At 39.2% G+C, this 27677-nt stretch overlaps 1 protein-coding gene and 1 pseudogene across 2 annotated transcripts; one reads left to right on the forward strand and one right to left on the reverse strand.

Annotated features, from left to right (window-relative positions):
* The first annotated feature begins 4240 nt into the window (after positions 1–4240).
* On the forward strand, positions 4241–5680 carry LOC143541490 (axial regulator YABBY 4-like). Its single transcript, XM_077034310.1, has 6 exons — positions 4241–4491; positions 4616–4756; positions 4852–5008; positions 5244–5292; positions 5382–5457; positions 5591–5680. Exons 1-6 carry the CDS (start codon positions 4315–4317, stop codon positions 5678–5680), a joined length of 690 nt encoding a protein of 229 aa, XP_076890425.1. The 5' UTR covers positions 4241–4314.
* A 2789-nt stretch (positions 5681–8469) lies between these two features.
* Positions 8470–9772, reverse strand: LOC143540398 (BOI-related E3 ubiquitin-protein ligase 1-like; annotated as a pseudogene). Its single transcript, XR_013136585.1, has 3 exons — positions 9605–9772; positions 9194–9519; positions 8470–9045 (listed from the first exon to the last, which is right to left on the reverse strand). The product of XR_013136585.1 is annotated as a BOI-related E3 ubiquitin-protein ligase 1-like (transcript).
* Between the last annotated feature and the right edge of the window lie 17905 nt (positions 9773–27677).

Raw genomic sequence — 27677 nt, forward strand, 5'->3', positions numbered from 1 at the left:
ATTTGGATAAGGACGTGGTTGATTGTGTGCATGTGTGATATGCGCCTATCCTGGGGATGCGCGAGGTCTTCTCTTTATTCTCACGCGCAGATGTTTCATGCGCAGATGTGATATGCGCAAGCATATGTAATATGCGTGAGCATATGTGATATGCGCCACGCGCAGATGCGCTACGCGCAGATGTGATATGCGTGAGCATATGTGATGCGTGAGCATATGTGATATGCGTGAGCATATGTGATATGCGCCACGCGCATAGGTTTTGGCTTTGTGTCTTCATGACATCCTGATTTCAAGCCTCTTGTCTATATCTTGTGGGTTGACCCGCCCCGCTCAATGTTAAGGCGGGTGCATACCTCTTCACCAATCATTGTGATGGTGGTATTGTAGAAGTCGACCATCACGATTGATAATGAACGGATGATGGATATACTGAATGAGTTTTATACATTTATATATTCAATAACAAAGTTATAATAGTTTTTAAATCTTATAATAAAATTACTTATTATTATATATCAACAATAGAGTTTACCCAGCCTTAGGTTCAAATCTAGGTAAGGTGATTTGATTAAAATAATGTGCGCTTAGCACTTTTAGCTGTTAAAAAGAAAAACAAAACTGAGTGTAACACTATACATGTTATTAACATTGTTAAGTTAAAGTGGTGCATGCTTCAATTCAATATATTGTAACATTTGAAAACATCAAGACTTTTTAAAGTTGGGAAAATTTCTTTGAATAGTCATATTTGACCAAGGTTCTCCAAATCTAGTCAAAGACCAAAACAAATTCTCAAACTAGTCATATTCTTCAGTCGGATCCGACCAAAACACTAACTAATCCGATGAAATTTTGAACCAATCACGACGCACCACGTTGCCAAATGTTCAGTCGGATCCGACGCTTTAACCTACCTGCCGATCGATTAGCTTGAAGAGCTGTCGGAGGAAAAGACAGTCGGATCCGACGATTTAGTTCGTGTTTCCGTCGGATACGACTGTTTAATTTGTCCAAAGAACACTAGATTTTTCAATTCGGGGGGGGGGGGGGGGGGTTTAAATTTGAGTTCTAGAGTGAAATTAAACACTATGGTTGTGTTCTCCTCGAAAAACTAAGCGATTTGCACTATTAATTTGCTTGATTTTGTGAACAAATAAGAAAGATGGAAATGGATGTTGGTTGGGTTTAGGGTTTGAGAGGTAGAAGATGAAGAATTCAGTTGGATCTAACGAAATTTTTAAGAAATTCGGCCGGATCCATTAAAACGTTGACACGTGGCGCTATTTTAAAGGTCCAAAAATTCAATCAGATCAGAAATGGTTTTAGCCAGATCCAACGGATTTTTTTGGCTAGTTTGAGTATTTTGTTTGATGTTGGGCTATTTGTGAAAACATGTTAAAAATTGACTATTTTAGGAATTTTCTCTTTTATACACATATTTTATGAAACCTGATACCATCAAATATCATTTTCATGCCATATGCATGCGTAAAAATTAATAACGTAAAATACAAAAACACGTCAAATGGGTGATAGCTAGCGAAATGCAAAAACAACTACAAAGTTGCAAGAATGACAATTGTGGACAAAACAAACGTATACGTATGGTTGTTCTTGTAGCACCTATAAATCTTCTCAAAATAATCCATTAATTTGTTTCTTAACTTCATTCAAAAATACAATGAAAATGCTTAAATTTTGAGTTTGGGTTAAGGATGTGGTTCTAATCATTAATATGCATGTTCATTCACATGAGGATTATAACTTGAGGGTCGCTCACAATTTACCTATTAGTTAACATCTTTGAAAAGACAGTAGTTTTGGTTATTTTTTCTTTGTTACTCTTGTTATACGTAGATAATTTCCAACGAACCCAACAAAATAAAGTGACAATACTTTATTTATTGTTCCATTTCATCTATGTACGTGGTGTGATTTCTCGCTTATGTTATCATTTTTATTTTTAGCATAAGTAGAATTAACGCAACCTTTATTCTCAATCAACTAATCAAGATACCTTAACTGGATAAATTCACTTCGAAATTGAGGTTAAAGGGTTTTCCTCTTGTTCGGGACGAATGTATTTGTCGGATGTTTTCTAGGGGTAGCGTTTTACCGTTTCAATAATGAAGTTTTATTTCAACTAGAGAGAATGATAAAGCTCTCTTCGACCATAATGTTGTGTACACACTCTTGGAATTAGGAACTCTTTCTTGCAAGACAGCTCACACCTTTTGGACCTGCGATGAGTTTATTATCTGTGATGCGGGTTAGATGGTCTTTTTATACCCTAATTGTAATACGGTGTGCATGTGCTACCTTGATGAATATTATTAGAGAAAAGGAATGGGTCGTAATTCTTGAATGAATTATTATTTTATTGATAGCATAGAAGCCGCATATTGTTTTGAAACGGGTTAATCAAGTTACTTACCTTTAGTAGCATAAACACGCAGGTGGGACTTGACATTTCACAAATAAAAGAGGATTTTTATACCTTTGCCCGCCTTTTTCCCCCTCTTCTGGTTATCAAACCTCAGCCTCACAAATCGTTATGACGACATCGTTTGTGTGGGGAAGATCTAACTAGAATTCGTACGATTTTAATTCTTAATGTTTTTAAAGTTTGCATACTAAAAGCATATTGGTCAAAGTCAAACAAATTAACTAATTTGAGTGTGATAAAACGCACGTGCATGCACATGGCTGACTGATCGAAGCTGGTTTCACTGTTAAGTAGGTGACAACAAAATTAAAATATGGGGCTAAGTTATTATTAATTGGTGAGTCAGAATGATTCATTTGTGACACCTACTAATTTACATCATATGAAGAACTTGCCCTAAATAACTGTCCTACATTTACTCCATCCAAATCCATGTTAATTTTGTTTTCAACATTAATATCATAATTTTTTGAATAGACCAAAACATATACTCCTATTTTCTTTTTTGTTAAGGTAGAATCTGATTATTATTTATAACCATTAAACAATACAGTAGTATACCAAGTATAAGAATATAGTAGAGTGTCAATATCTTCTCTAAGGTTTAGTGAATTATGCGATTTTCATCCAAAAAGTGTTTTTTTAGCAACTGTGCCATCAAGGTTTTCAAATTGTTGCTAATTTCGTCCAAATCTAGAACTCTGTTAGTTCCTAATGTTAAATGAGGGGTAAAACCTCATTGGAATGAACGTAGGTTCACTACAGAGATTATGGACTTAATTCACACAACGTATATTCATTCCATCAAAACCGACTGTGAAGTTCATTGAGTTCAATTGTGAAGGTTTTAACCTTCACCTAACAATGGGATATATTCCTTTCTTATTCTTATTGATGTCTTATAAATCAAGAATTGTAACACACAATTGAAATTATATAGCATGCAATACTAACATTCATGTTAAACTACCACAAAAAAAAAACAAAAAAAATCAAACGCATGATAACATTATCAATTTGTGTTTATCCTTAAACCAGACAATGAACTCTACTTTAAACCCTAGTAATTAGTATAATTGTGTCTAAAGTTCAAATTGCACGTTTCTTTCATGTGATGGTGACTTTGTGTTGAGCCATTAAGAGAGAACATTTAAATCGTTTTTCATGTTTCTAAAACTTAATTATTAAAAGGCTTCATAATCATTAATCTTAGGTATCCACCCACTAGCTAACAACCAATCAAAATTTTTTTGCTTCTTTATTTTTTCCACCATCATAACTAGCTAGTTATTACAAAACGCGCTAATTAACAGGTGTGTTTGTTAAAGTATCACTGCTTACATAGGAGTGATGCGACGTTTTAACTAACTCTTCCTTTAACAACCACAACATACACAACATATAGCCTTATTACCCCAAACTTCAATATATATTCACAGTCAAATGAGAATATATAAGGGATGAAGAATTGTTGGTCCATAATAAATAATACAAAAAGTATTAAATCTCATTAAATCTTTAATGTTTGTGGCATTATCAAAAAGGCTATGATCTCTTATTATCTATCTACGGTGAAAATGCACTATGCTTGAGATTATGCATATAAAACATATCACACTCGTGTCACTACAAACATCACACTATATGTCACTACATGTATAACCTATAGTATAAGATCTAATAATTACTAGTATTCTCTTAATTTAGATATGATCGATACTTATAATCCAATTAATTACAAGTATATTATCCATTGCCTACATTAAGTAGTTACACAGTAGTTGACACTCTACTAAAAATTAACTAGCTAACTAAGTATCATGCATGAAAATGACTACATTGTTTCATTAAATGTCAGCGATTGAATGCCTATGCTTCACACTCCTATATTTGTACTTAAATATATCAATGTGTATGCAAAGTACACCATGTTCTCATCTCCATTTCTCCATGATATGTCAACATTGAACCATCTTGTAGACCTCCAAATGCAAGAACAGATCTGCTATGTGCAATGTGGTTTCTGCACCACAGTTTTACTGGTAATTACTCAACCAAATTACGGTTTTTTCTTTCATATCAGTTGCGTTTCAGTTTTGATTTATTCTACTTTTATGTTTATATCTATCTATTTACCTGTCCTTTTTTTCTTCTATATATTTGTAGGTTTGTGTACCATATAGATGTTTATCTATGGTGGTTACCGTTAAATGCGGCCATTGCACAGGCTTTTTTCCAGTCAACATGTCAAGATCCTCTTTTCTTCCTCTTCATCTCCTTTCTTCTAGTGTTGATAACCAAGAAGATGTGTGTTTTTTTACATTTTTTTTTCAGTTACTACTATATTTATCAATGTTATGTTAAAAAGCTTTGGCTTTTATGTATGTCTCTCTTACATGCAGTCAATGGTGGAGGCTTGTGGAAAAGATCATGATGAAGAAGTTCCTAAACTAACCTTGAGCAAGCATAACTCTTCTCCGGTCATATCGTCATCATCTTCATCAGATGAAGACAATGATGATGATGATCTTGAAGTAGTAAACCACATCTCCAACAAGCGTAAAATTTTACTTGAATCTTCTTTATATTAACCAAGAATAGACCTTTATGGATATCCCACATGACAAAAGATTGGTTATGCCATTCAGAATCAACTAAACCCTACACCCTAAACCCTATATCAGTTGTATAGATATTGTAATGTATTGTTTTTTTAAAATTCGCTATATATAACTATTATTTGGAACAAACCTTAGATACTATGAACTCATCTAATTTATGTTTTTGTTTGTAGCACCGGAGAAGAGGCAGCGTGCCCCATCTGCCTATAACCAATTTATCAAGTAAAGTATTCATAAAAGTCTAATTAGTTATTTCGAGTTGATTTATGTAATAATCATCCTTAACTTAGATATAGTACATATATTATCAGGGATGAGCTCAGGAGGCTGAAGACACAACATCCAAACATGACTCATAAGCAAGCCTTCAGTGCAGCTGCCAAAAATGTATGTTTTTTTTTATTTCTCAAAGTACAACAAATGTACCTTTAAGGAAACAAAACAATTAATATAACACATGATCGACACATGATGATATATATGCTATGAGGTAGAATGTGAAGTTTGTCTCTTGTTTCAGTGGGCTCATTCACAACCAAGTCAACAGAATGAAGAAGAGGTCAAATCCAAGGGCTCAAGTGGTGAACTTGGTTCGGACCGGACGTCTTAAGTTCCATATCTGATAGAGTGTGTGTTAGCGCTAGTCGAAGAACATTTTAAAGACTAGAGGATTATTGATATATAGTTGCCTTAATTAAGCAGTTAAAGTTTTCTTGTGTAAAGGATTGTCTTGCTCCACAATTTTCATGTCCTATGTGATGTAGCTACTGCTTTATTCATTTCGATCACTTAATTTGAAGTAGTTTTTTTCTAATTAAAACTACAATAAAGTTATGTCGTTTTCGAGCAAGTAAATGCCATGTTACTGGTAGCTAGTGTAATGTGAAAAGATAGAGATGTTAGTATATGTATATGAGTAGTGGTTTACACCATAGTCCATAGATATAGAAGCATGGTTTTCTGTTTTGAGAACTTGCAGGTTCCTTCACAAGGCAATGGTTTATTTTAAAAAAAGAAAGTATTGAAGGCAAAAAAATTAAAAGCCCTATAAATGATATTTGTGAAATTGACCCATTGAGTTAAGAACCATGAGTTGTTCTTTCTATTTTAAGGTGTTAGGGGGTCCAATAGTGTTGATATTGCATCTCTTATGATTTATGAGGTATGTGATAGCTGGCTAGATGCTCTTTATAAGGGTTTGAAGTAGTTGTGATGCTACTTGCTAGAGCTTCAATAATTCTCAAATTTATGAGTGACAAATGATTGACAAGCACGCTTTGTGCCATTAATTTGTAAGTCAAACCGAAGTTGCTTAATTATTACTTTTGTTTTTTGATTGTTAACTGATATATTTTATTTACACTTACAATATTATAACGTTACTAGTAGAAAATGTTACTTTATATACATCTTTAGATATATACTAGAGGAGTGAGTGATCATGATATTGTCATTGAATATATTTGAGGATGATAATAAATACATTGGGATCTTAGGGTTATCCAAGAAATCATATATTAAACGGATAGCAAAAAAGATTTAATATGCAACAATGCTTCATGCCTTCATATATGTGATAGTTTTTTGGGTCTATTCAATGATGGTCCAACCATTTTAGTGGCCTAAAACAATTAAAAAAATATGAGGCCCATTTAGAAAAATATAGGTTTGTGTTTGCTAAAATTTATTCGTTTTGCTTTACATTCAATTATATAAATAAATTAAATTATAAACCAAAATAGTTTTGGCCATAATTAGGAACCGGTGTATATGTTCAAGTTATTGAATTAATCTTTATTAAAAAAATGCTTGAAGTACTAAAAAGATAATGATAACTTTTATTTTGAAAAACTTATAATTTTTTAGGCTACTTGAATAAATAAATTGAACTTAAAATTAGGTGGAAAATCGAATTTTTTTATCAACTTCGAGCCATTGAGCTGTAATATTTTTAGGATCTAAAATAAATATGAAAATAATTAAGAGTACTGGAGGTGCGAACCCTGGTCTAGGCAATAAAAACCTTTTCACTTAACCAACACACTATAACAGATTGTTTAGTTTGAGGGTAAAAAAAATACTATATATATTAAACAAATTAATTTTTCTTTTTGAAATTGGGGCCTTAAAAATTTGATGAGTCTAAAGCCCTAGCTTCACCTAATAAAGCATACGGGCAGACCCTGGGTCTATTGCCTATGTAGTTAAGGATGATAGTTTTGAGTCCTAACGAATGTCAATGCTCTTATCCAAAGGTAGAGCTTGAACAAATGAAACTTATACCATATATGTCCGTCCATCATAGGAAGTTTAATGCATGCTCAAGTTTGTACACGTCCGATATCGCTTGTATAACTGGCATGGTCAAGTTTAATCATTTGGCCATTTGATGTTAAATTTGACATGTATATGAATGTGTAGATAAGCGCTCAAGTGGAAGAATGTTAGAAATATATTAAATGGCCTCTCTGAACATTGACAATATTATGGTCTCGGTGCTTAGGGCATCTAATGTAATGGAATTTGATATCCTAAAGGGCTAATGTGTAAATACTTGTGGTTAAAGATATACGAGTGAGTTAAAAAAATCATTTACTTTGATCCAAGAACATTCTTATACAAGATCGTCATGACTTCATCTCCATCTCCTAATATTGAGAAGATAGGAACTTCTTCAAGCACGTATCAGGACTTGTATTCGATTTACCGCAACTGATTAAACTAAGACTTGTATAATTGATATCATATGTAGGATAAATCATTTCACAACCTAAACATTTGAATACCATAAATTTTTGTTGTGATGATTTCTCTTGGTTTTTTGATAGCCATTGAGAAAAGAACACGCTTAAAAGTCATGCAAACGCTCTCTAACTGACAAAGGTGTTTTTGTATAGGCTAGCACCATGTAAGCCGTCTATTGACAGACGAAAGAGTTTCTAAGTTAACTACATTATCCTAAATTCTTGGATTAAATACTAGCACCTTGTACACCATCTATTGAAATTTATAAACTCAATTCCTAAGTAATTTGTGTATTTATTTTAATTTATTTGTAAGTGTAGATATTTATGTCTATATGGGCTTGCTAAGTAAGTGGGCTGCTAAACAATCTGGATAACATTGAGCTCTACGTAGATGGCTATAAAAGCCTTTTCTAACTAAGTAACTAACCAGCCAAGTTACAGAAAACCCCCCTTAGACATTACACTATTGTCTAAAGCACACCTTGGGCTTTAAAGTGTCTTTAATCATTGGCTACATACATGTCATGTGTTTCTGACATAGAGTTACTAACTTTTAAGAAAATAACATTAGCACCTTTCACAACATCTAACAACATGCTTAACTTTAACTTTTGATAATCAAGTAATACGCATACCGAAAACACTCCATATATAAACATAACCAAAATGTATGGGGTGATTCTTTGTCTCATATAAGTTATATATAACTTGTTTACTGTCGATATTCATTTCAAGACAGGTACACTTCCATACCAACCGTTTTAACCATCTGGCAAACGGGACAAACACTCACGAACCCATCACATTCCTTACACAAACAAAGGTGCCTACAAGGCATTACCTAAACCGACACCTCATTCACCCTACACGCTTTACAACTAGACTTCCTCATATTACCGTCTGCTACTCCTTTAGACGATACTTCAACAACACCGTTCTCTCCAAACCCTTCTTTGAATTGGTCATTTCCGCGGGCCTGTGCTTGTTGAAGATTTGTTTTCAGGATGTTGACCATTGACTCATTGTATTTTGCTCTGTATTGCCAGTTTTAGGCTTCATTCGCCACTTCTTTTATTCTCTCTACAAGGACCTGGTTTTTACGGTTAATGTTATCGATTTCCACTTGCTTTTCATGAAGTTTATTTTCTACTCCTTTCTCAATAGTAGCCAATAAAGTTGTCATGTGTCTTTGCCTTATGTCCCTCATTCCTTTCAACATGTTTTCTTCCTGTTAAATAATATATATACGTTAATTTACTACACTATACACAAAATTGCATAAAACGATAACATTAAGTTATAACCACTTTTGACTTGACATATATCGACGCAAGTCAAAGAAAAAAGTCAACTTGGTCAAAGTTATGAAATGGTACCTGAATCATAATGAATCTTTTAAACTCTTCATTGTGTCGATCAAGTTCATTTGTAATGCTATCACCAACAGAAGACATAATCGATGGCGCTAATGTCATACTTGCACTTGCAGAAGTGATTGAAGAATTCCGTTCCTCGTCATCATACGATAACTTCAAACCAGTTGATACTTTGTGCGGGTTCAAAATACTCGAAGGGCGATCAAAATCATCATGATAAAAGTTATTATTTAACGACATTTGAAGCTTCTTTTGCATAAACATATCATCAACTTCCCTTTGACGTTTGTTGGAACGAAAAGCAGGACTATTGTGGTCATAATGCACTGGATGAATAAAAAGAATACGAGCAACGGTATAAACTAGAGAGTTTAAAATATTAAATATTGTTTTAGACGGATAGAAATTTACCGTTTCCAAATAACTGCAACTTATTTGATGTGTTTGATGGATATTGTAAAAGGTGTTCATCAACAAAGACGGGGAGTGAGGAATTGTTGTTACTTCCTCCGAACATCTTCGACAAATGCTTTATACAGAAACAATCCACCTACAAAAGAATAATAAAAGCAAAAAGGAATTAGAATTTGAAGTGCACAAGACCACAAGTTGCCAATTTCTAAAGCAATTCCTTTTGTTTATACCATTCAAAAATAATGCTACCAGCAGCATAAGATTCCCACAATACTTCACAAAATATAAAATAGTTTGAGTAATAATGCGCGCAAGTCATCAATTCAGATTTCAGACATAATGATACATCCCATTGTATATATGTACTAGTAAGATCCTAGTAGATGAATGCAGGACAGTTCACTAGCCGAACCGAACCAAGTGAGAGCTTGCTCGTGATTGGCTCATTTACAAACTGATCCAAAATTGAACGAGCGTTCTCTAAGAATTGCTAGATTCATTTACAAACCGATTCAAAATCTAACGAGCATTTTTCGATCGAGCAAGCAAAACTTATAAATATATATACAAGTAAAAAAATAATTCGAGCCAAACTGAGCGTACGTGCTTGGCCCGTTAACAAACCGAATCTAGCCAGTCGGCTCGTTTAATAACTGAACCAAAATCAAACAGGCATTTTTCAGTTGAGCATCGAACAAGTTTCTGAGCATTACTTATAACAAATATACAAAAATAAAAAATATAATCCAAGCCAACCGAGCGAACCTCTGTTCGTGCTTTGCAGTTTAACAAACTGAACCTAGCCGATCGGCTCATTAAAAAAACCGAGCGGAAATCAAACAAGCATTTTCCGAGCTTTTTCCAACGTTTATGATTGTCCAAGTCTAAAATTAAGAACTCAGACACTAGTGATTTAACTAAACAACTATTATGTTAAACAAATGCTCCGAAAAACACCAACCCTACTATCCGAACAATCAATCGAGTCCTTGATCATAAAAACTAAAAAAACTAACATATTTTTTTTAATCAAATTAATATTATCACATCCAAACAATTACAAGATGAAGTGGCAGATAAACGGGCAACAACAAAATAACCTAACTAATTATATCATACCATAACCATAAGAAAATCAGAAAACTCATGATCGGATATTAGCACAGATGAATCTAATAATATATCACCAACCACAAGATGATCAAACAATCAATCAATCAACAAAATAATAATAATAATACAAATCGATCCTGCAAAAGTATTATCTTAAATCACTTAAAAAAAATTCAATTCTTCGATAACATACCTAGAGTTGATGAGAGAATAACTGATCGGATGGAAGTTGTGACAAAAAAATATAAATAATAAAAACCGGTTTTGTTGTTCTTAATATTATTGTTGTTGTTGTGTCTTATAACGTATTTTTATGGTGACAGTGGAACAGACAGACAGGAAAAAAAGTAAAGGCGGGTAAATACGTAGACTGTGGGTCCCACTGAAGAGGTAAGTCCCAGCAGAGCCCAGTTGGACCCGCAAGACTCACCATGAACAGGGACGTCTGCGCGATTGGACCCGCAAGACTCACCTTAAACAGGGACGTCTGCGCAGTTGGACCCGCAAGACTCCTCGAAGAGACGTCTGCGCAGTTGAACTTGCAAGACTCCTGAGGGACGTCTGCGCAAAGACCAACTGGATCCGCAGAACCAACCATGCTCAGAGACGCGACGTCCTTACGCGCAGTACGCAAGCGGTTCCCGCAGGAAAAGCCTCCCAATGGTGACGTACTCCGCCTGTTCCCGCAGCTACGGATACTAGCCATCAGGGAAGGCTACCCGCGCAGCAAGGCTACACGCACAAGGCACTAACTCTCAAATAATTCAGTGTCACCTGAAGAGGGAATGAGCAAGCCGAGAATACTCCCGCCCAAAGCCGGGAATTCTCCCGCCCAAATGAGCCAGTCCGTACGATACTGGAGGATCTTTTGTACTGTACCTGCCAATGTATGGACAAAAGAACTGACCAAAGCTGCAACAGCTCACTGACAACAGTACGACGGGCAGCCGCTCTAGTACTTAAAGTCACTATCAGCCGCTGCCTACTCACCAACCCCTGTCGGGGCACGTCCATAGCCTGCAGTTGGTGGAAAAGGAATAGTACACAGCCGGCCTGGTTACTATCAGTCGCTGCCTACCCACCAACCATCAGCATGGCACGTGCGTAGCCCACAGTTGGTAGAACAGGAATACTATTCAGCCGGCTGTACCTGCTTGGAAACCTACCTTCGGCTATAAATACTCCAACACCTTGGAACGGTATCATCATCTTCTCACTAGCTATTTCTCTTAATATACACTTATATTCAAGAGCAATCTAGTCTGATTCTCACGCCGGAGGGTGGTCACAATGAGGTACCCCCCCCCTCTCAGTGACGAGCTCACGGTGTCTGTTTTGCAGGTCATCAGAACAACCATCTTTGCCGGAACTAACCCTCGTGGGAAACATCTATTTAACCCCCAGATTATCCGTAATCTGCCCGGGGCCGATTAGTGTTTCTTCATTGGCGCCATCCGTGCATAAAAGCTAGAACTTATTCTCAGTTTTTTCAAACTTCTGGAAAGATGGTTAAGGTTACTCCGTTGCCAAGGCCAGCGAGTGACCAAGAAACCCCGGTAATCGCAACCCCAGCTACTGGGGGGAACGCTGGCGAGTACACATATTTTACGAACACTACCCCGGTTACCCAAGCCGGGGCAAGTGCAGTAAATTTTACGAACACTACCCAGGTCACCCTAGCGGGGGCAAGTGCAGTAAACAATCATCCCCTGGAATTCATTGATACCCAGGCGGAAAGACGACAGACGAGGTTCCCCCGCCAAACACTTGATCAAGTTAAAGCGTGGGCGGAAGCACGTCAGAAGGAATTCCAAGCTGAGTTGGATGAACGCTTGCGTTCACTCCAACAGGCTGACGAATTCGGAAGCACTCAACAGCTCAACATGAGCAGTGAGTGCGAGTACTCGGACGATGATCGGAAGGAATCCGACACCGACGCAAACCCTCGCCATAAGGCAAAAGGGAAGCGTAAGGAAACGGACTTCCAACCGAGAAGGAATTTCGGAGACACCTTCAAACCAAGGAACGCGGGGGGAAACCCACGCGACTTCTCCAAAACCTTTAGACCAACTGCTGCAAATGCAGGAACATCCAAGTTTGCAAGGGACATTGCGGAAGCAATCGCCCCGAGAAGTGCCAAACAGATGTCCAACATCGGCACTTATGATGGTATATCTGACCCAGACGATCATTTGAACAGATTCATAGCGGGGGCAACCGTCAGCAACTGGACGGAACCCACGTGGTGTTATATGTTCCAGATGACGCTGGTTGGAGCGGCTAGAGCGTGGTTTGACCGTCTACCGGTCCACCACATCTACGATTGGGCAGACTTCCAACAGAAGTTCAGCCAACACTTCAGTCAACAAAGAAAGTACACTGAAGAACAATGGACGATCCTCAACTGCATCCGAGAAGAAGATGAATCTTTGCTAGACTTCATCACTCGCTTCAACTCAAAGAAGCTGAGTCTGGGCGCTATTAGCGAAGATCTTGTTCGCGCTGCTTTCATCCAGGGCGCGAAAGATCCAGAGCTCATCCGCACCTTAACGGGTAAAGACGGCATGCCATCCACATGGGATGCCATCATGACAGCAGCTAAATGCTTCGCGGAAACGGAAAAGCAACTGGGTAGAGATCTTCCCCAAAGCACAAACCTCTACACCCAGAAAACAAGAGAAAACAACGTCCTTACCGCCCGACTAAACAAAAAGAGGAAGCTAGGTATTTGGCAGTCAAGGGTAAACTTTGACACCTCATCCGGCTCGCACCCTCGATTAGGCGGAAAGGACAGCATGCAGTCGAACCGGAACTCCAGATGGACGCCACTCACCAAAAGCGTCACCGACATATTCGCCACTGAGAGGCTCCCATGGCCAGAGGCTCCAATTATCCGACAGCGTCCAAACGCTGATCAAAGCAAATTCTGTGACTTCCACAGGACAAGAGGCCACACCACCGAGGAATGCTTAGACTTGAAGGACATCGTCGAAGCATTTGTCAGAGATGGGACGCTCACGCACCTCGTGGCGTAATGAACGCTGAGCAGGCTAATGCGTGTTGAATCCCAGTTGGGAAAAACACGAATGAAACTGCAGCTTCAATGTTGGAGACTACATACTGCGTAAACAACGAGATTCCGAACCAAGTGCATATCGGCTCGAAAGGCTCGATGACACTCCCCAAGAACATGGAAGGGAGCTCAATTACACAGGCTGCATGTAGATCAATTCCAAACTTGTAAAAAAAAGGCCCAGAGCCACTTCTAATGGAAATGATTCTCCTTATCACATTGACGCTGATGATCTTACATTTATACTTATAAAAAAACTTTACACACTGATATGCCGGTATTCACCGCATAAATAAGTGGGGAAGTCGTTGCGTGTGGACGGCGGCAAAACCCGCATACACACAAAAAACGGCAAACCTTCACGCAGGTCAGTTATAGGTAAAGTTTGGTCATCCCACTAAATGAAAGTGACGGTCCTACCCGCACAATCATGATAGAGGAAACTGAACACTAACCTATTGACAACCGCGCGTCGAACGGTTAACTTATTCAAAACACTGATATGCCGGTATTCACCGCATAAATAAGTGGAGACGTCGTTGCTTGTGGACGGCGGCAAAACCCACATAAACACAAAAAACGGCAAACCTTCACGCAGGTCAGTTATAGGTAAAGTTTGGTCATCCCACTAAATAAAAGTGACGGTCCTACCCGCACAATCATGATAGAGGAAACTGAACACTAACCTATGGACAACCGCGCGTCGAACGGTTAACTTATTCAAAACACTTGGAAAATTGCTGTTAAACTAAAGTATGCACGAGCGAATCATATATTGTTTATGCGGCAAAACAAGTGCCAAATTAAGCTATAATATGCATGAGCAAGTCATATAACGTTTATAAAGCAAGTCATCCAGTGAAATTGGCGGTCCTACCCGCACAAACATTTATATTTCATAAAAAATTCAAACATTACAATGGCCGGGTATCTACCCCCCTACAGAAATATAAATCTATCCTAACGGTGGGAAGGGATCTCAATGTTCAAACTTCAGGACCACTTCCTCCAAACCCACTTGTACCCGCACCATCAGTTGGCTGTGGCGATTCAAGGAAAGTCTTGAGAATGGTTAGCCCATCATCAGCAACAGCAATCTCGTTCACCTTCTCCACCACCGGATGCGGGAAGGCAGCATACTGGTTCACTGCTTGGTCATAAGCAGCTTCAGTATCCACATCATATAGAGGGAAGTTGGAAGGCGGGATGCCCTTCTCAACAAACCCTAGACCAAGCAGGAAGCCAGCCTTTTCCCCATCCTCATGAGAAGTGTTGAGGGCTGCGCTCATGGCATCGTCATAAGATGTATTCGTGAAGACTCGATGCACAACCTACAAGAAAAAATACAAGTATCAAAACCTTTTCTAAGCACAAAGAAAAGCGTAAAGATATTATGAAGCTACGCATACCTGCGACAACGCTTCTCATAGAAGCCATTCCTTGGTAATCAGAGCTTCTTGGAGGGCAGCCTGAGCTAGGTCACGGGCGCGTCCGGCTTCATTCTTGTTAAGGTTGGCAAGCAACACTTCCTTAGCAGCAGCCTCTTCAACGTCCTTCAGCTTACGCTCAGTATGGTCAAGCATACCCCTCTGATCCAAGATCTCTTGAAGCTTCTTGGCGTCTTCCATAGCCAAAGCATCATGAGCCTGCTGAAGCCTCTCTAGTTTGGCTTTAAGCTCCTCATTTTCGGCGCGCAGAGGTTCAGCAACGGCTTCAGCCTTGGTGGCCCTCTCGGTCGCGTTCCGCGCAGTTTCCTTAGCCAACCGAAGCTGTTCGTTAACAGCTTGGGTAGCCTTGGAACGGGCCTCGAGCCGGGCCTGCACTTCAACCTCGAGGGCCTTGAAGGCCTTTTCCTTCTTCGCAGCAATTGCGGAAAGTCTCTTGTTCTCCTCCCGGATGGCCCGCACCTGAGCCACTTCTTGGATACGCGCAGCCTTTAACTTGTCGTTTTCACGACAAAGCAACTCGACACGCGGCTGCATCCGGGCAAGGAGAATCCGAAGCTCATTTGTCAGCCTACCCTCCTGGTAGCTAGACATGGCTTCCCCCAACGCGCCACTTGGGGCCGCGTGACGCGCCCACTCGACGCAGTCCACAGCCGTCCGAAGGGTTGTTCCCCGGCGGATGTTCCACCGTGGAACATACACCTCATTCTAATCCGACACTGCAAAAACAAAAAGCAGTTAGGAAAAGATGATAAAAATATAAAAAGGCCAAAATAACCCTACGCACCTGTAGGGTCGACAACAGGCCGGTAGCCGCCAAACCCATCACCCGAACCTAACGGATAACCATCCAAGAGGTCAGGCAGATGGGAAGGAGGTAGAGTTTGGCTAGAAGCCCCGAACATACCTGCTGAACCGGCCGGGGACGAGGTAGTCGCCGGTGCCGGAGGCACGGTTGAAGCCGCCGCGGTAGAGACCATCGGAGGTGAACTCACTGGAGGTGAACTCACAACCGTGGCCGCCGCTGCGGAGGAGCCTGCGGAAACAATCACCGCCGGCTCAGTGAAGGATTCCGTGAAGATCGCACTGAAAACCGGCGGGATGATGTTACAGTTGGAACAGTTGCCTCAACAGGATGAGCAACTGAACCAATACTGCAAACAGGCGTAGCCGCCTGGGTCCATCGCCTCGGGTAGGTTGACCAAACCTACCGTCATGGGTCCAGAACTGCTCCTCCCCGCATCACTTTGAAATGCAGTAACATCCACGCCTGCATGAAGACAAGATATTAAAAACAATGGCGGAAAGAATTGCGGGTAAGATTAATTTACACTTACGAGTTTTCTTGAGCTTGAAGGTTCTAACAGGCGGGGACGAACCCGATGGAGCCGGCCTCTTCACGCCGGTCACCGTCGTCGCACTGGGCTGCCCGGAGGTGATAGCTGTCTCAACCTCCGGAACAGTGGTCTTACCATCACCAGGGTTCCCCGCCGCCTCCTCTCGGTCTCCGAGTCAGACCGGTTGCCCTGATCGGCGGAGGCAACCTTCGCCTTGCCTTTCCCGCCAGCAGCCTTCTTCTTCCTCGCGAAGAAAGGACCATCTGCGGATTCCTCATCAGAAGATGACAAAATTAGAGGAATTCCAGCAGAGGTTTGAGCATTGAGTGGGCGAGGGTTAAATAATCCTCTACCTGGCCGCCTGGCGCTCAGAATCTCGTGGCCCGGCCGGTAGACCTCCACAAACCGATCCGCCGTTTGCTCCAAGATGGGCAACTCGTTCTCGTCGAGAGCACGAGTACCCAGCAGAGCGGGACCACCGCTCTCACGCGGTTGCAGAAGCGACTGCAAATTGTTCCCCTCTGAAAATAAACAGAAAAGCAGTTAGAAGAAAAACCCTAAATCAGCAAAAAGATATAAAGCATACCGTACGGGATAGAGTTCAAACCGTATTCGAGGACGATGGGAATCTGTGGCGCCTCCGCCCCAGCATCCTTCCATACCCGGCTCATCCCAAGCATCATCATCCCAGACTCCGCAAAGCGGTAAACCGGAGTCTGGATCTGGGAGATCTTGGCGAACCATTCCGCCTCTTGGTAATTGGAGGCGTGAAGGCTAGGGAGCGCCCTCCCGTTCTTAAACGTCATCGCAATGGGGACGACGCGAGCGGAGACATAGAAAAACTCCCGCTTCCAAGAACGAAGACTGCGCTCGGTAGCGCAGATCTTCAAACCCTTGATCCGATTGACCAAGGTATACCAGCCCTGGATGCACCTCCAGGAATAGAAGGTCATCAGGCGGTCGACGCGGGGCTCCACACCCAGAATGAGGCACACCCATTCAAAATGGCGGATCTTGGCGATCGCCATTAGGTGTACCTCCGTCAGGTGCACACCGTGTCTCTCCAGAACACGGTATACAAACTTCGTCAATGGGAACCTGAGATTCCCATAGATGAAGAATGCAGCATACACCCCTATTTTGCCCTTGGGGGCATCGTACACCGTCTGGTGAGGCTCAGGGAACTCAGGCTCGAAAGGCTCGAGCAGGAACTTCCTGACGATGTACTGATACTGGTCGACGGGAAGAGCACACTGGCACTCGCCAGCAGTACTCTTATCGTCCTTATCAGAAGTGGAAGTCAGGTTCTTGGAATACACGTCCGACTCTTCAGCAGTAACTTCAAGATCATGAGTAGAAGACATGTTTTGGAGGATGGAAAGAAGAACGATTTCAGGAGAATGCTCGACAAAAGTTAGAGTATTCGCCGGAAATCGCTTAGAATAAGTGAAACTGTGAATTGAGATGCATCCTCTCCTCCCTTTATATACTCATCGTAATGAATGCGATGAATTTAATGCGGGAGAGACGGAAAAGCGCAGGTGCAATGAAACTATGACACGTGGAAAAACCAAGCTGACAACAGCTGTCGACAGGACGTGCGCCGTAAACTTCGCGGCCACGCGCCCGAAAACTCGCGCCCACGCGCCTGAAAAAGCGTCTGGAATGACCATATACTGTCACGTCGCCATAACTTCATGCACGTCCTGAAACTGTCAGAAGAAACCGTCAGACCACGCTGACGTCCCTTCAACAGTTGGACTGTTCTTATCCTTTCACCAACTTTTCGAATTTCAAAAAGATTCAAAAGTAAGCGGGACTATGCCCCTTACCTTGGCAACCAAGTAACTATAAGACAGGTGTGTGTACAGTGTCAAGGCAAAACCCTTCACATACTTAGCACCTGCAGGGAATTGAAGCCAAGAATACCTCGGCAACCAAGTAACTATAAGACGGGTGCGGGTACAGTGTCAAGGCAAAACCCTTCACATACTTAGCACCTGCAGGGAATTGACGCCAGGAATACCTTGGAAGTAAAGTAACTATAAGACGAGTGCGGGTACAGTGTCAAGGCAAAACCCTTCACATACTTAGCACTCCGCAGGGAATTGAAACCAAGAAGGATCTTCTGGACCATGCTTACGGAAACGGAAATAACATCCCCGCATAGCGGGAACGTTGAGAACTAGATTGTTTGAAGCTCCAAGATGGAATTGGTTGTTTAACATAATTGATCACTATGTTCAAAACTACCAAAACCTCATAGAGAATCTACACAAGTGGAACTCAACGCTCCTGACTTGCGAGGAGGTTACAGACCTACTCGCATCATACCCAAAGATCAAGCAGAAAAGTCGGGAATTTCTGCACGTGACATTAGGACTTCCGCGGGAAGAATCCCCATGGAAAACCTTAAAACTAAACCCTTTTCAAAACCCCTTGCTTAAGTCCAAAAGTTCACTCACTTATTAACAATTCATGAGAAGAACATTGGACTGGGGGGACTTGAAGAGGTAGGTCCCAGCAGAGCCCAGTTGGACCCGCAAGACTCACCTTGAACAGGGACGTCTGCGCGGTTGGACCCGCAAGACTCACCTTCAACAGGGACGTCTGCGCGGTTGGACCCGCAAGACTCACCTTAAACAGGGACGTCTGCGCAGTTGGACCCGCAAGACTCCTCGAAGAGACGTCTGCACAGTTGAACTCGCAAGACTCCTGAGGGACGTCTGCGCAAAGACCAACTGGATCCGCAGGACCAACCATGCTCAGAGACGCGACGTCCTTACGCGCAGTACGCAAGCTGTTCCCGTAGGAAAAGCCTCCCAATGGTGACGTACTCCGCCTGTTCCCGCAGCTACGGATACTAGCCATCAGGGAAGGCTACCCGCGCAGCAAGGCTACACGCACAAGGCACTAACTCTCAAATAATTCAGTGTCACCTGAAGAGGGAATGAGCAAGCCGGGAATACTCCCGCCCAAATGAGCCAGTTCGTACGATACTGGAGGATCTTTTGTACTGCACCTGCCAAGGTATGGACAAAAGAACTGACCAAAGCTGCGACAGCTCACTGACAACAGTACGACGGGCAGCACGCTCTAGTACTTAAAGTCACTATCAGCCGCTGCCTACTCACCAACCCCTGTCAGGGCACGTCCATAGCCTGCAGTTGGTGGAAAAGGAATAGTACACAGCCGGCCTGGTCACTATCAGCCGCTGCCTACCCACCAACCATCAGCATGGCACGTGCGTAGCCCACAGTTGGTAGAACAGGAATACTATTCAGTCGGCTGTACCTACTTGGAAACCTACCTTCGGCTATAAATACTCCAACACCTTGGAACGGTATCATCATCTTCTCACTAGCTATTTCTCTTAATATACACTTATATTCAAGAACAATCTAGTCTGATTCTCACGCCGGAAGGTGGTCACAATGAGGTACCCCCCTTCTCAGTGACGAGCTCACGGTGTCTGTTTTGCAGGTCATCAGAACAACCATCTTTGCCGGAACTAACCCTCGTAGGAAACATCTATTTAACCCCCAGATTATCCGTAATCTGCCCGGGGCCGATTAGTGTTTCTTCGTATTATTATTGTTCTTAATATTATTGTTGTTCTTAATATTATTGTTGTTGTTGTGTCTTATAACGTATTTTTATGGTGACAGTGGAACAGACAGACAGGAAAAAAAGTAAAGGCGGGTAAATACGTAGACTGTGGGTCCCACCAAACACGCCACCCTCGATTCACCAGATCTTTCTCTTTTTATATTTTTACCTCGGAATTTACCCTATTACCCTTGGATTATCAAAATTTTATATTATGTAAATCATTGTTTATTTGTATTAATGTTTTGATTAGCTGTATGTTTATTAGGATTTAGGAAAGTATGTTATGACAGATTTTTTGGATTAATTTTAGTTTATTTGTAAACTTTTGATTGTGATTTATTTTTGTAACTATGTTATGTTACCGAATTTAATTTTTCTACTTAATTATTATAATTCTTTTGTATATGTGTTTCCTAAAGAAAAGAATGTATTTAATTATGGCATTGATTTGCATCCAGATACGTATAAAGTGGTAATCACGATACAAGATATAAGCTTATTTTGTGAAATAAAATAAATGACTTAAATATTCAATAAGAAAAGACATAAATATGGATTAAATTTTATTAATTAGCAAAGAAATGTTTCACAAAGGAAATAAAATTACTGTAAAAAACTAAAAACAATGAAAATTGAGTGAAAAAGTTAAGTTTTGAAATTGATTTTTGATGATCGTGTTGTCCTACATTTAATAATAGGTGTATAATAAGTGTATAACAGTTAAATTGCATGGAAATATAAATGCTATATGATTTTAATTTACTATATGAATGAATGTAGGAAAAAGAGCGGTGGTCGGTCCGATGTACGAACATTACCCAAATGGTGGGGCCCACCATTTGTTTTGTGGCGGGTAAATGCTGGCCGATGAGAAAACGACGACCCATAATATTAGGTTACTCTCATTTATACAAGAAAACCTTTTGCTCGGACTTATCTATGAGCATATGTTGATGCAACCAAATAAGCTGTGTGCCACCTGATCATTTACCTTAAGTTTCAAACTCCGTGAATGTGTATGTGGTGGTGTTTGGCCTTTAAAAACTATCCGACCAATCACATTCCAAACCGAAGCCAATGTTGATCGGGTAGTACAAATCAAATATGAAAATTGAACCGTCAGTGACAGTGTTACCAGTCTAACTGTGACCTATCGAAGGGCCAAACCAAAGTACCTTTAAAGTAATGAGATTATTAGTAAACATAATCTGTTTACTAAATAGGTCAACTGAACATGATATGTATAATAAACATGCTAATACGACATGTATTTAGGTTTTAGAAAATATTAAAGTTTGATATATAGTTTATTATTATTATATTTTCTTTATTCAACTCTTATATTATTAAGCTATAAATTCATCATTTCTATCTCTAGTGATTCTTACTTCCTCATTCTCCAATATTTTTCCATTTTATCTTTAACCTCAGCAAAATATATAAAGGTTTGTTAAATATGAATAAGATAACATGGACAAAAACAGTTAATAAGTCAATTGTGCTAAAATAACTGTTGGTGATTTTATATCATCAAGCTATTTGAGTAATTGGAATTACATGTAGACTAAATGAGAAAACACAATATACATTATTACAAAGTTTGGATTTATGAGGTGTGCCCTACACACTAGTCAAAATACTATTGTAACTTTGATATTAAGAACCTTAATATATTATGAGGGGGTCCCAAGGTCCTTGGCAGGCATCGACAACACCTTGGCAGGATGAAAGGGTTAGACCATGCGACGTCCAAGGGCAAAGCCAATAGCTGGGTTGTACCGGTTAACAAAAAAGTTGTTTAGATGACAAATGATCCACATTTATGGTAAAAAGCTGCCTTAAAGCTACTTTATTCAAAATGCGTAAGACCGACATGGATGGATGACAAAATGTTACATCAAAATGATCTTTTATGATACTGTTGTTAAGTAGTAATCTACATGTCGGTGGTGTCTGTGAACTTCATTAGTGTCGGTTAGAGGTGGCAATAGGAGTGGGTTGGGTTGGATATGGGTGACGGGTCAGGATGGGTATGGGTCAGGATGGATTTTTAATATAGAGGGTTATGATGGATATGGGTAAATATGGATAAAACTAACCTATTTTGACCCAAATGAATGTTGACATACAAAGGGTTTTAAAAACCCCTCAAAAAAATATTCAAAAAAACTATTAAAAAAATAATAACTCCAAATATAAATAGAAAACGCAAAATGTAAAATAACTAAAGTGTTTCCCCCATCCTCCTCGTTCATAAAAAAAAAAAAACTTTTTGTTCCAGTTCAATTTCGAGTTTTTCGGTTCGGTTTTGTTTTTGTTTTTTTCATTTCGGTCGGTTTCGATATCTGCTCGGTTTCAATGGTTTCGGTTTCGATTTCAGTGTTGTTAGGGATGGCAATGAAACCCGAACCCGATGGGAAAACCCGAAACCCGACATAAATGGGACGGGTAATACCCGACCCATTATGGTTTGGGACGGGTTTGGGATTTCTAATATACCCGATTACCCGACCCAATTACCCGATAACATAAACCCATTTACCCGATTATATACCCGATGTACCCGATATAGCTTACTATATTATATATATAATATATTCCAAATATATTATTTATCGTAACTTGTTTATATTAACTATTTGAGACATTTTATCTTTCTGGTAACAATCTTTGTAATCGAGTAGTTATATATTGTCAAAACCCGGTAGAAACCTAGCGGGTTTTGAGACAGATATAGCTTACGGGTATTTATCAAAACCCGATAAGAAACCCGATGGGAAAACCCGAAACCCGATGGGTAATTACCCGATTAAAACCCGACGGGTTTGGGACGGGTTTGTGATGGACTTTCATAACCGGGTATGGGTTTGGGAATACCTAAACCTGACCCAAACCCGACCCATCGCCATCCCTGAGTGTTGTTTTGTTTTAGTCAGTTTTTTCGGTTTCATTTTGTTTTTTTTTTGTTTCGTTTCGATTCTGGTCGGCTACGTTTCAGTTTTTTTGTTTTGTTTTGATAAGCTTTCTGATTGCCTTTCGCTTTTTTTCGTCTCGTTTTGGTCAGTTTTTCGGTTTCATATCGGTTTTTTTGTATCGTTTGGTCTTTTTTCTATTTCGGTTTAGTTTCGTTTCAGTTTTGTTGTTTCGTTTGTCAGTTCGGTGTTTTTGATTCGTTTTGGTCCGGTTTTTAAATTGCATTTAGTTTTTTTATGTTTCCTTTTGGTCAGTTTTTTAGTTTCAATTCGGTTTTTTTATTTCGTTTCGGTCGTTTTTCTATTTCGGTTCAGTTTCGTTTCGGTTTGTTTGTTTCGCTTTGGTCGGTTCAGTGTTTTTGTTTTGTTTTGGTCAGGTTTCAGTTGCATTTCGCTTTTTTTTTTGTTTCGTTTTGGTCTTTTTTCAATTTCGATTCAGTTTCGTTTTGGTTTGTTTGTTTTGTTTCGGTCGATTCGGTGTTTTTGTTTCGTTTTGGTCGGTTCGGTGTTTTTGTTTTGTTTTGGTCCGCTTTTCAATTGCATTTCGTTTTTTTTTTGTTGTTTCGTTTTGATCAACTTTTCGATTTCATATCGGTTTTTTTGTTTCATTTTGGTCGGTTCGGTGTTTTTGTTTTGTTTTGGTCCGCTTTTCAGTTGCATTTCGTTTTTTTTTGTTTCGTTTTGATCAACTTTCGATTTCATATCGGTTTTTTTCTTTCATTTTGGTCGGTTCGGTGTTTTTGTTTTGTTTTGGTCCTCTTTTCAGTTGCATTTCGCTTTTTTTTGTTTCATTTTGGTCAACTTTTCGGTTTCATATCGGTTTTTTTGTTTCGTTTTGGTCGGTTTTCTATTTCGTTTCAGTTTTGTTTCGGTTTGGTCGATTCGGTGTTTTTGTTTAGTTTTGGTTAGCTTTTCGGTTGCATTTCACTTTTTTTGTTTCGCTTTTGTCAGTTTTTCGGTTTCATTTCGTTTTTTTATTGTTTTGGTCGTTTTTCTATTTCGGTTCAGTTTCGTTTTAGTCAGTTCGGGGTTTTTGTTTCGTTTTGATCGTTTTTTGGGTTTCGGATGAGTTTTGTTTCGCACGTGATAGTTTGGGTATTTTGAAATAGATAAATTTTGGATAACTTGGATATTTTGTTTTGACTCATTTTAACCTATAAATGAAACTCACTTGTATATTTCCAACCCATCCTGACTCACATGAAGAATTTTTTTAATCCATCCTAACCCATTTAACTTTTAAAGTTTATCCATCTTGACCCAAAACAACCCTTTTGGGTTGGGTTTGCCACCCTTAGTGTCAGAGAAGGCCGGTTGTGACTTTTGACTCCGGTATACTAAAGATCGATAGCAGCTGCGGAATTTCGGTAGCTGGTGGGTCTGCTGTACAGTTTTGTAGTACCCAGTGTAAATGGTAAACTGTTATAACTGTCTTTAGAACAGTGACGACGTTTCACATCAATCTTGATGTCGATTCAACACCTATATAAGGACATCACTTGGTCTAATATCATCATCAAAATTCATTCGAATTTTACAGATTACAACATCTCACTCTTTGAATAATTTTCTGACATATCTGTTTATTGATATCATTAATTCATTATACACGAAATACATTAATCCAAAAACGAATTTCACTCTTTTGAGGTACAAATTTCCAACAAGTTTTATTTAATTAAGATGGTTGCACCTAACAACTAGGAAAACGAGACCCAACCCGAGCATCTAGATTAGTTGATTAAACCGAATTCTGGTGAGATATTTTGAATACTGGATCTGACAAAGTTGAGCTATAATGGGTTGCATTAGGTATAAAAAGAAATGTATTAGTAGTATATTACATTAAATTTGATATTTCAATAAGATGGAAACTTTCATGAAAAAGAAAGACATCAAAATATGGAGGAGACAACGTGTCGGTGCTTTTCCTTAGCAATAAATTGAGAATATAAATGTTTAAAAGAATGTGTGTTGCAATAGAATAGGTGGAAATGTGGAATGGGCGGTCCCACATACGGTAATTTTGTTTTTAGTTATGCATAAAAAAGATTTTTCCGAACGGATCATTCAAATAATCAAATTCGTGATAGTTAATATCAAACACGTTTTAAAGAGAAGATCATAGTTCGAATTCTGACATAAGGTAGATCATTCAAAAGTTAATATTCAAACGCGTTTAAATATGAGTGTTTGCTTCTTCTTGACAACCAAAAAACACAATAGTGGTATTTGAGGTTATAATGTTCTTTATAAACCTAATATTCTCTTATTAAAGAAGTCCAGACCTTAGAATTTTAGATGCTAAATGAGCATATTTTTCAAAGATTGTTGGTCCCTCAAATGGTCAAAATTGGATTTCTGGAGGCATCTGATTTGTACCATTTTTGTGATTTGGACTTGATTATTGACAAGTATTTTAATTTCTTGATAGAAAATTCAACATGATGCTAGAATTTTCTTTTCATGGTTAACTATTCATTTATTTATTAAATAGTAATTAAATAGTAAAAGCATTTTCGATGCTTTTAGTTTAATCAATTTTTAGATGTAAATGACATGTGGTTCAACATGTAAATCTAAAATTTGCATTTTTAAATAGTGAATGATGATATGGAAGATGTTCTTGTGTAGGCTCACACCAGTTAGAAACTTTTATGTATGGAAGATTTGATAGTCCAACAAAATAAGTAATCATCTGACTTGTATGTTAATGACATGCTATTATTTTCGTATGAATAAAGAGCAAGTTGACAACAGAATTTTGTCATCAAACCCCTTTCGAAGGATACGGTGAATGCATAAGTCACAACTTGGTTAATTTTTGTTATTTAACATTCAGACGGTTATAATGAAGTAGCAGTTGACCGCACTACAAACTCCAATAACAAATATCTAAGAAGCTCAATTGTGAAAATTGTTCTAAGCAAGTACTCTCATTGATTTAATGAAATTGATTTTTATTGATCCCAACTATTTTATTTTTGTTGGCGCGGGTCCCAACTTTCATTTTGGTTGGCAACGGTTTCAACTTTCACATACATTTCTTCCACCAGTCCGCGACTAATGGAGTATCAGCTCCGTTATGTAAATGCTGATGTGTCCGTCCTAGTTGTCAAAATCATGGACATGGTAGCCTACGTGGATCTTATGTCTGTGTATCATACTTAACATTTTAAAATCCCCAATGTCACATAAGGTACACGTAGAATCAACCAAGCCAAGCCGGACGTATCCAGATCCACCTTCATCGAAAGACGAAGAGACAGGCGCCGATACCAAGTCAGATTCCAATTCACCACTCGCCGTCGTTGACCGTAACATCAAACCTATCTCTTTCGTACCAATGCATTCCAACATATCTCTTCCGTACCAATACATTCCAAATCAGTTAAAGGAGATGAATCCAAAATGGTATCCACGCCGCCGCTGGCGAAGAGTAATCGTCTGACGCTGTCTCTGGCAGCCTTTGGAAAATATGTGAAGAAAGCTAAGAATAATAATACTGAAACCGGTAGCTGCACTGGATCCGAATTCATCGGAATCGGAAGAAACATATTCCGGTAATGATAACAATTTCTGATTTCGATTCCGATTCACCGGCTAAAACATTCGGCTTAGCTGATTCTAGTGTTAATGTTAAACCTAATTTATCAAAACCAATTGAACAACGTGAAGCATAAACCCTAGTTTCCAAAAGGAGTCAAATTATTAAGGTAACATAAGGTCCACGTGGGCTGCCATGTCACATGATTTTAACTAGGACGGACACATCGTCATTTACATAACGGAGTTAGCATTCCGTTAGTCGCGGACTGATGGAAGAAACGTATGTAAAAGTTGAGACAGTTGCCAGCCAAAATGAAAGTTGAGACCAGCGCCGACAAATATGAAATAGTTGGACCAATAAAAACCAATTTTCCTTGATTTAAATATGAAGCTTAGGCCAAACAAATAAACCAAAATTACTACGTGGATAACCAAGGTCATTAAAAGGTGTATGAAGTAATAAGACATTACTTGTTTTTTGTCATTACAGCAATTTGCAGGTTAACTTAAGGTTCTTCATGGCCAATGAACAATGAGTGAACAAACCAGGGCAATCTTTATCAATGAACATCCAACGAATTCTCAGTAACAAACAACTATGAAAAAAATAACAGACCATAGTTCAATAACAACCTATCTTCGAGTCACTTATTACTGGTTTTTAACAGGAAACCGGACCAATTACTGCATTAGTGGGTTCAAAATGCAGAAGGTCATGTAAATATTATCTTCGCTTAGTCAAATATATTGACGGGTTCAACACATAAGAGTTAAGACACCTCGGTTTTCAAATATTTGAAAGTTCAAAGATGATTTCATATAACCAAAATCATGTATAATACCAAATACTTATTTTGCCGAGTGTAGCATGCACGATCCGAGCTATTATCACAAAATTCATCTGATTACAACACAATTAGAGAACATGCAATATGAAAACGATTGAATAAAAGAGTAATACGAAATGGA

Source organism: Bidens hawaiensis, unplaced genomic scaffold (assembly GCF_021521415.1).
Source record: "Bidens hawaiensis isolate Kalapana, Puna unplaced genomic scaffold, B.hawaiensis_p1.1 tig00000820_1, whole genome shotgun sequence".
In the NCBI taxonomy this organism is placed as follows: domain Eukaryota; kingdom Viridiplantae; phylum Streptophyta; class Magnoliopsida; order Asterales; family Asteraceae; genus Bidens; species Bidens hawaiensis.

What these genes read in the sequence shown, in the direction of transcription:
- LOC143541490 (XM_077034310.1), top strand. Translation starts at nt 4,315, where the DNA reads ATGCCTATGCTTCACACTCCTATATTTGTACTTAAATATATCAATGTG. An exon ending in TCTGCACCACAGTTTTACTG is followed by an intron (nt 4,492 to 4,615) that starts GTAATTACTCAA and finishes ATATATTTGTAG; the next exon opens with GTTTGTGTACCATATAGATG. An exon ending in GCCTATAACCAATTTATCAA is followed by an intron (nt 5,293 to 5,381) that starts GTAAAGTATTCA and finishes ATATATTATCAG; the next exon opens with GGATGAGCTCAGGAGGCTGA.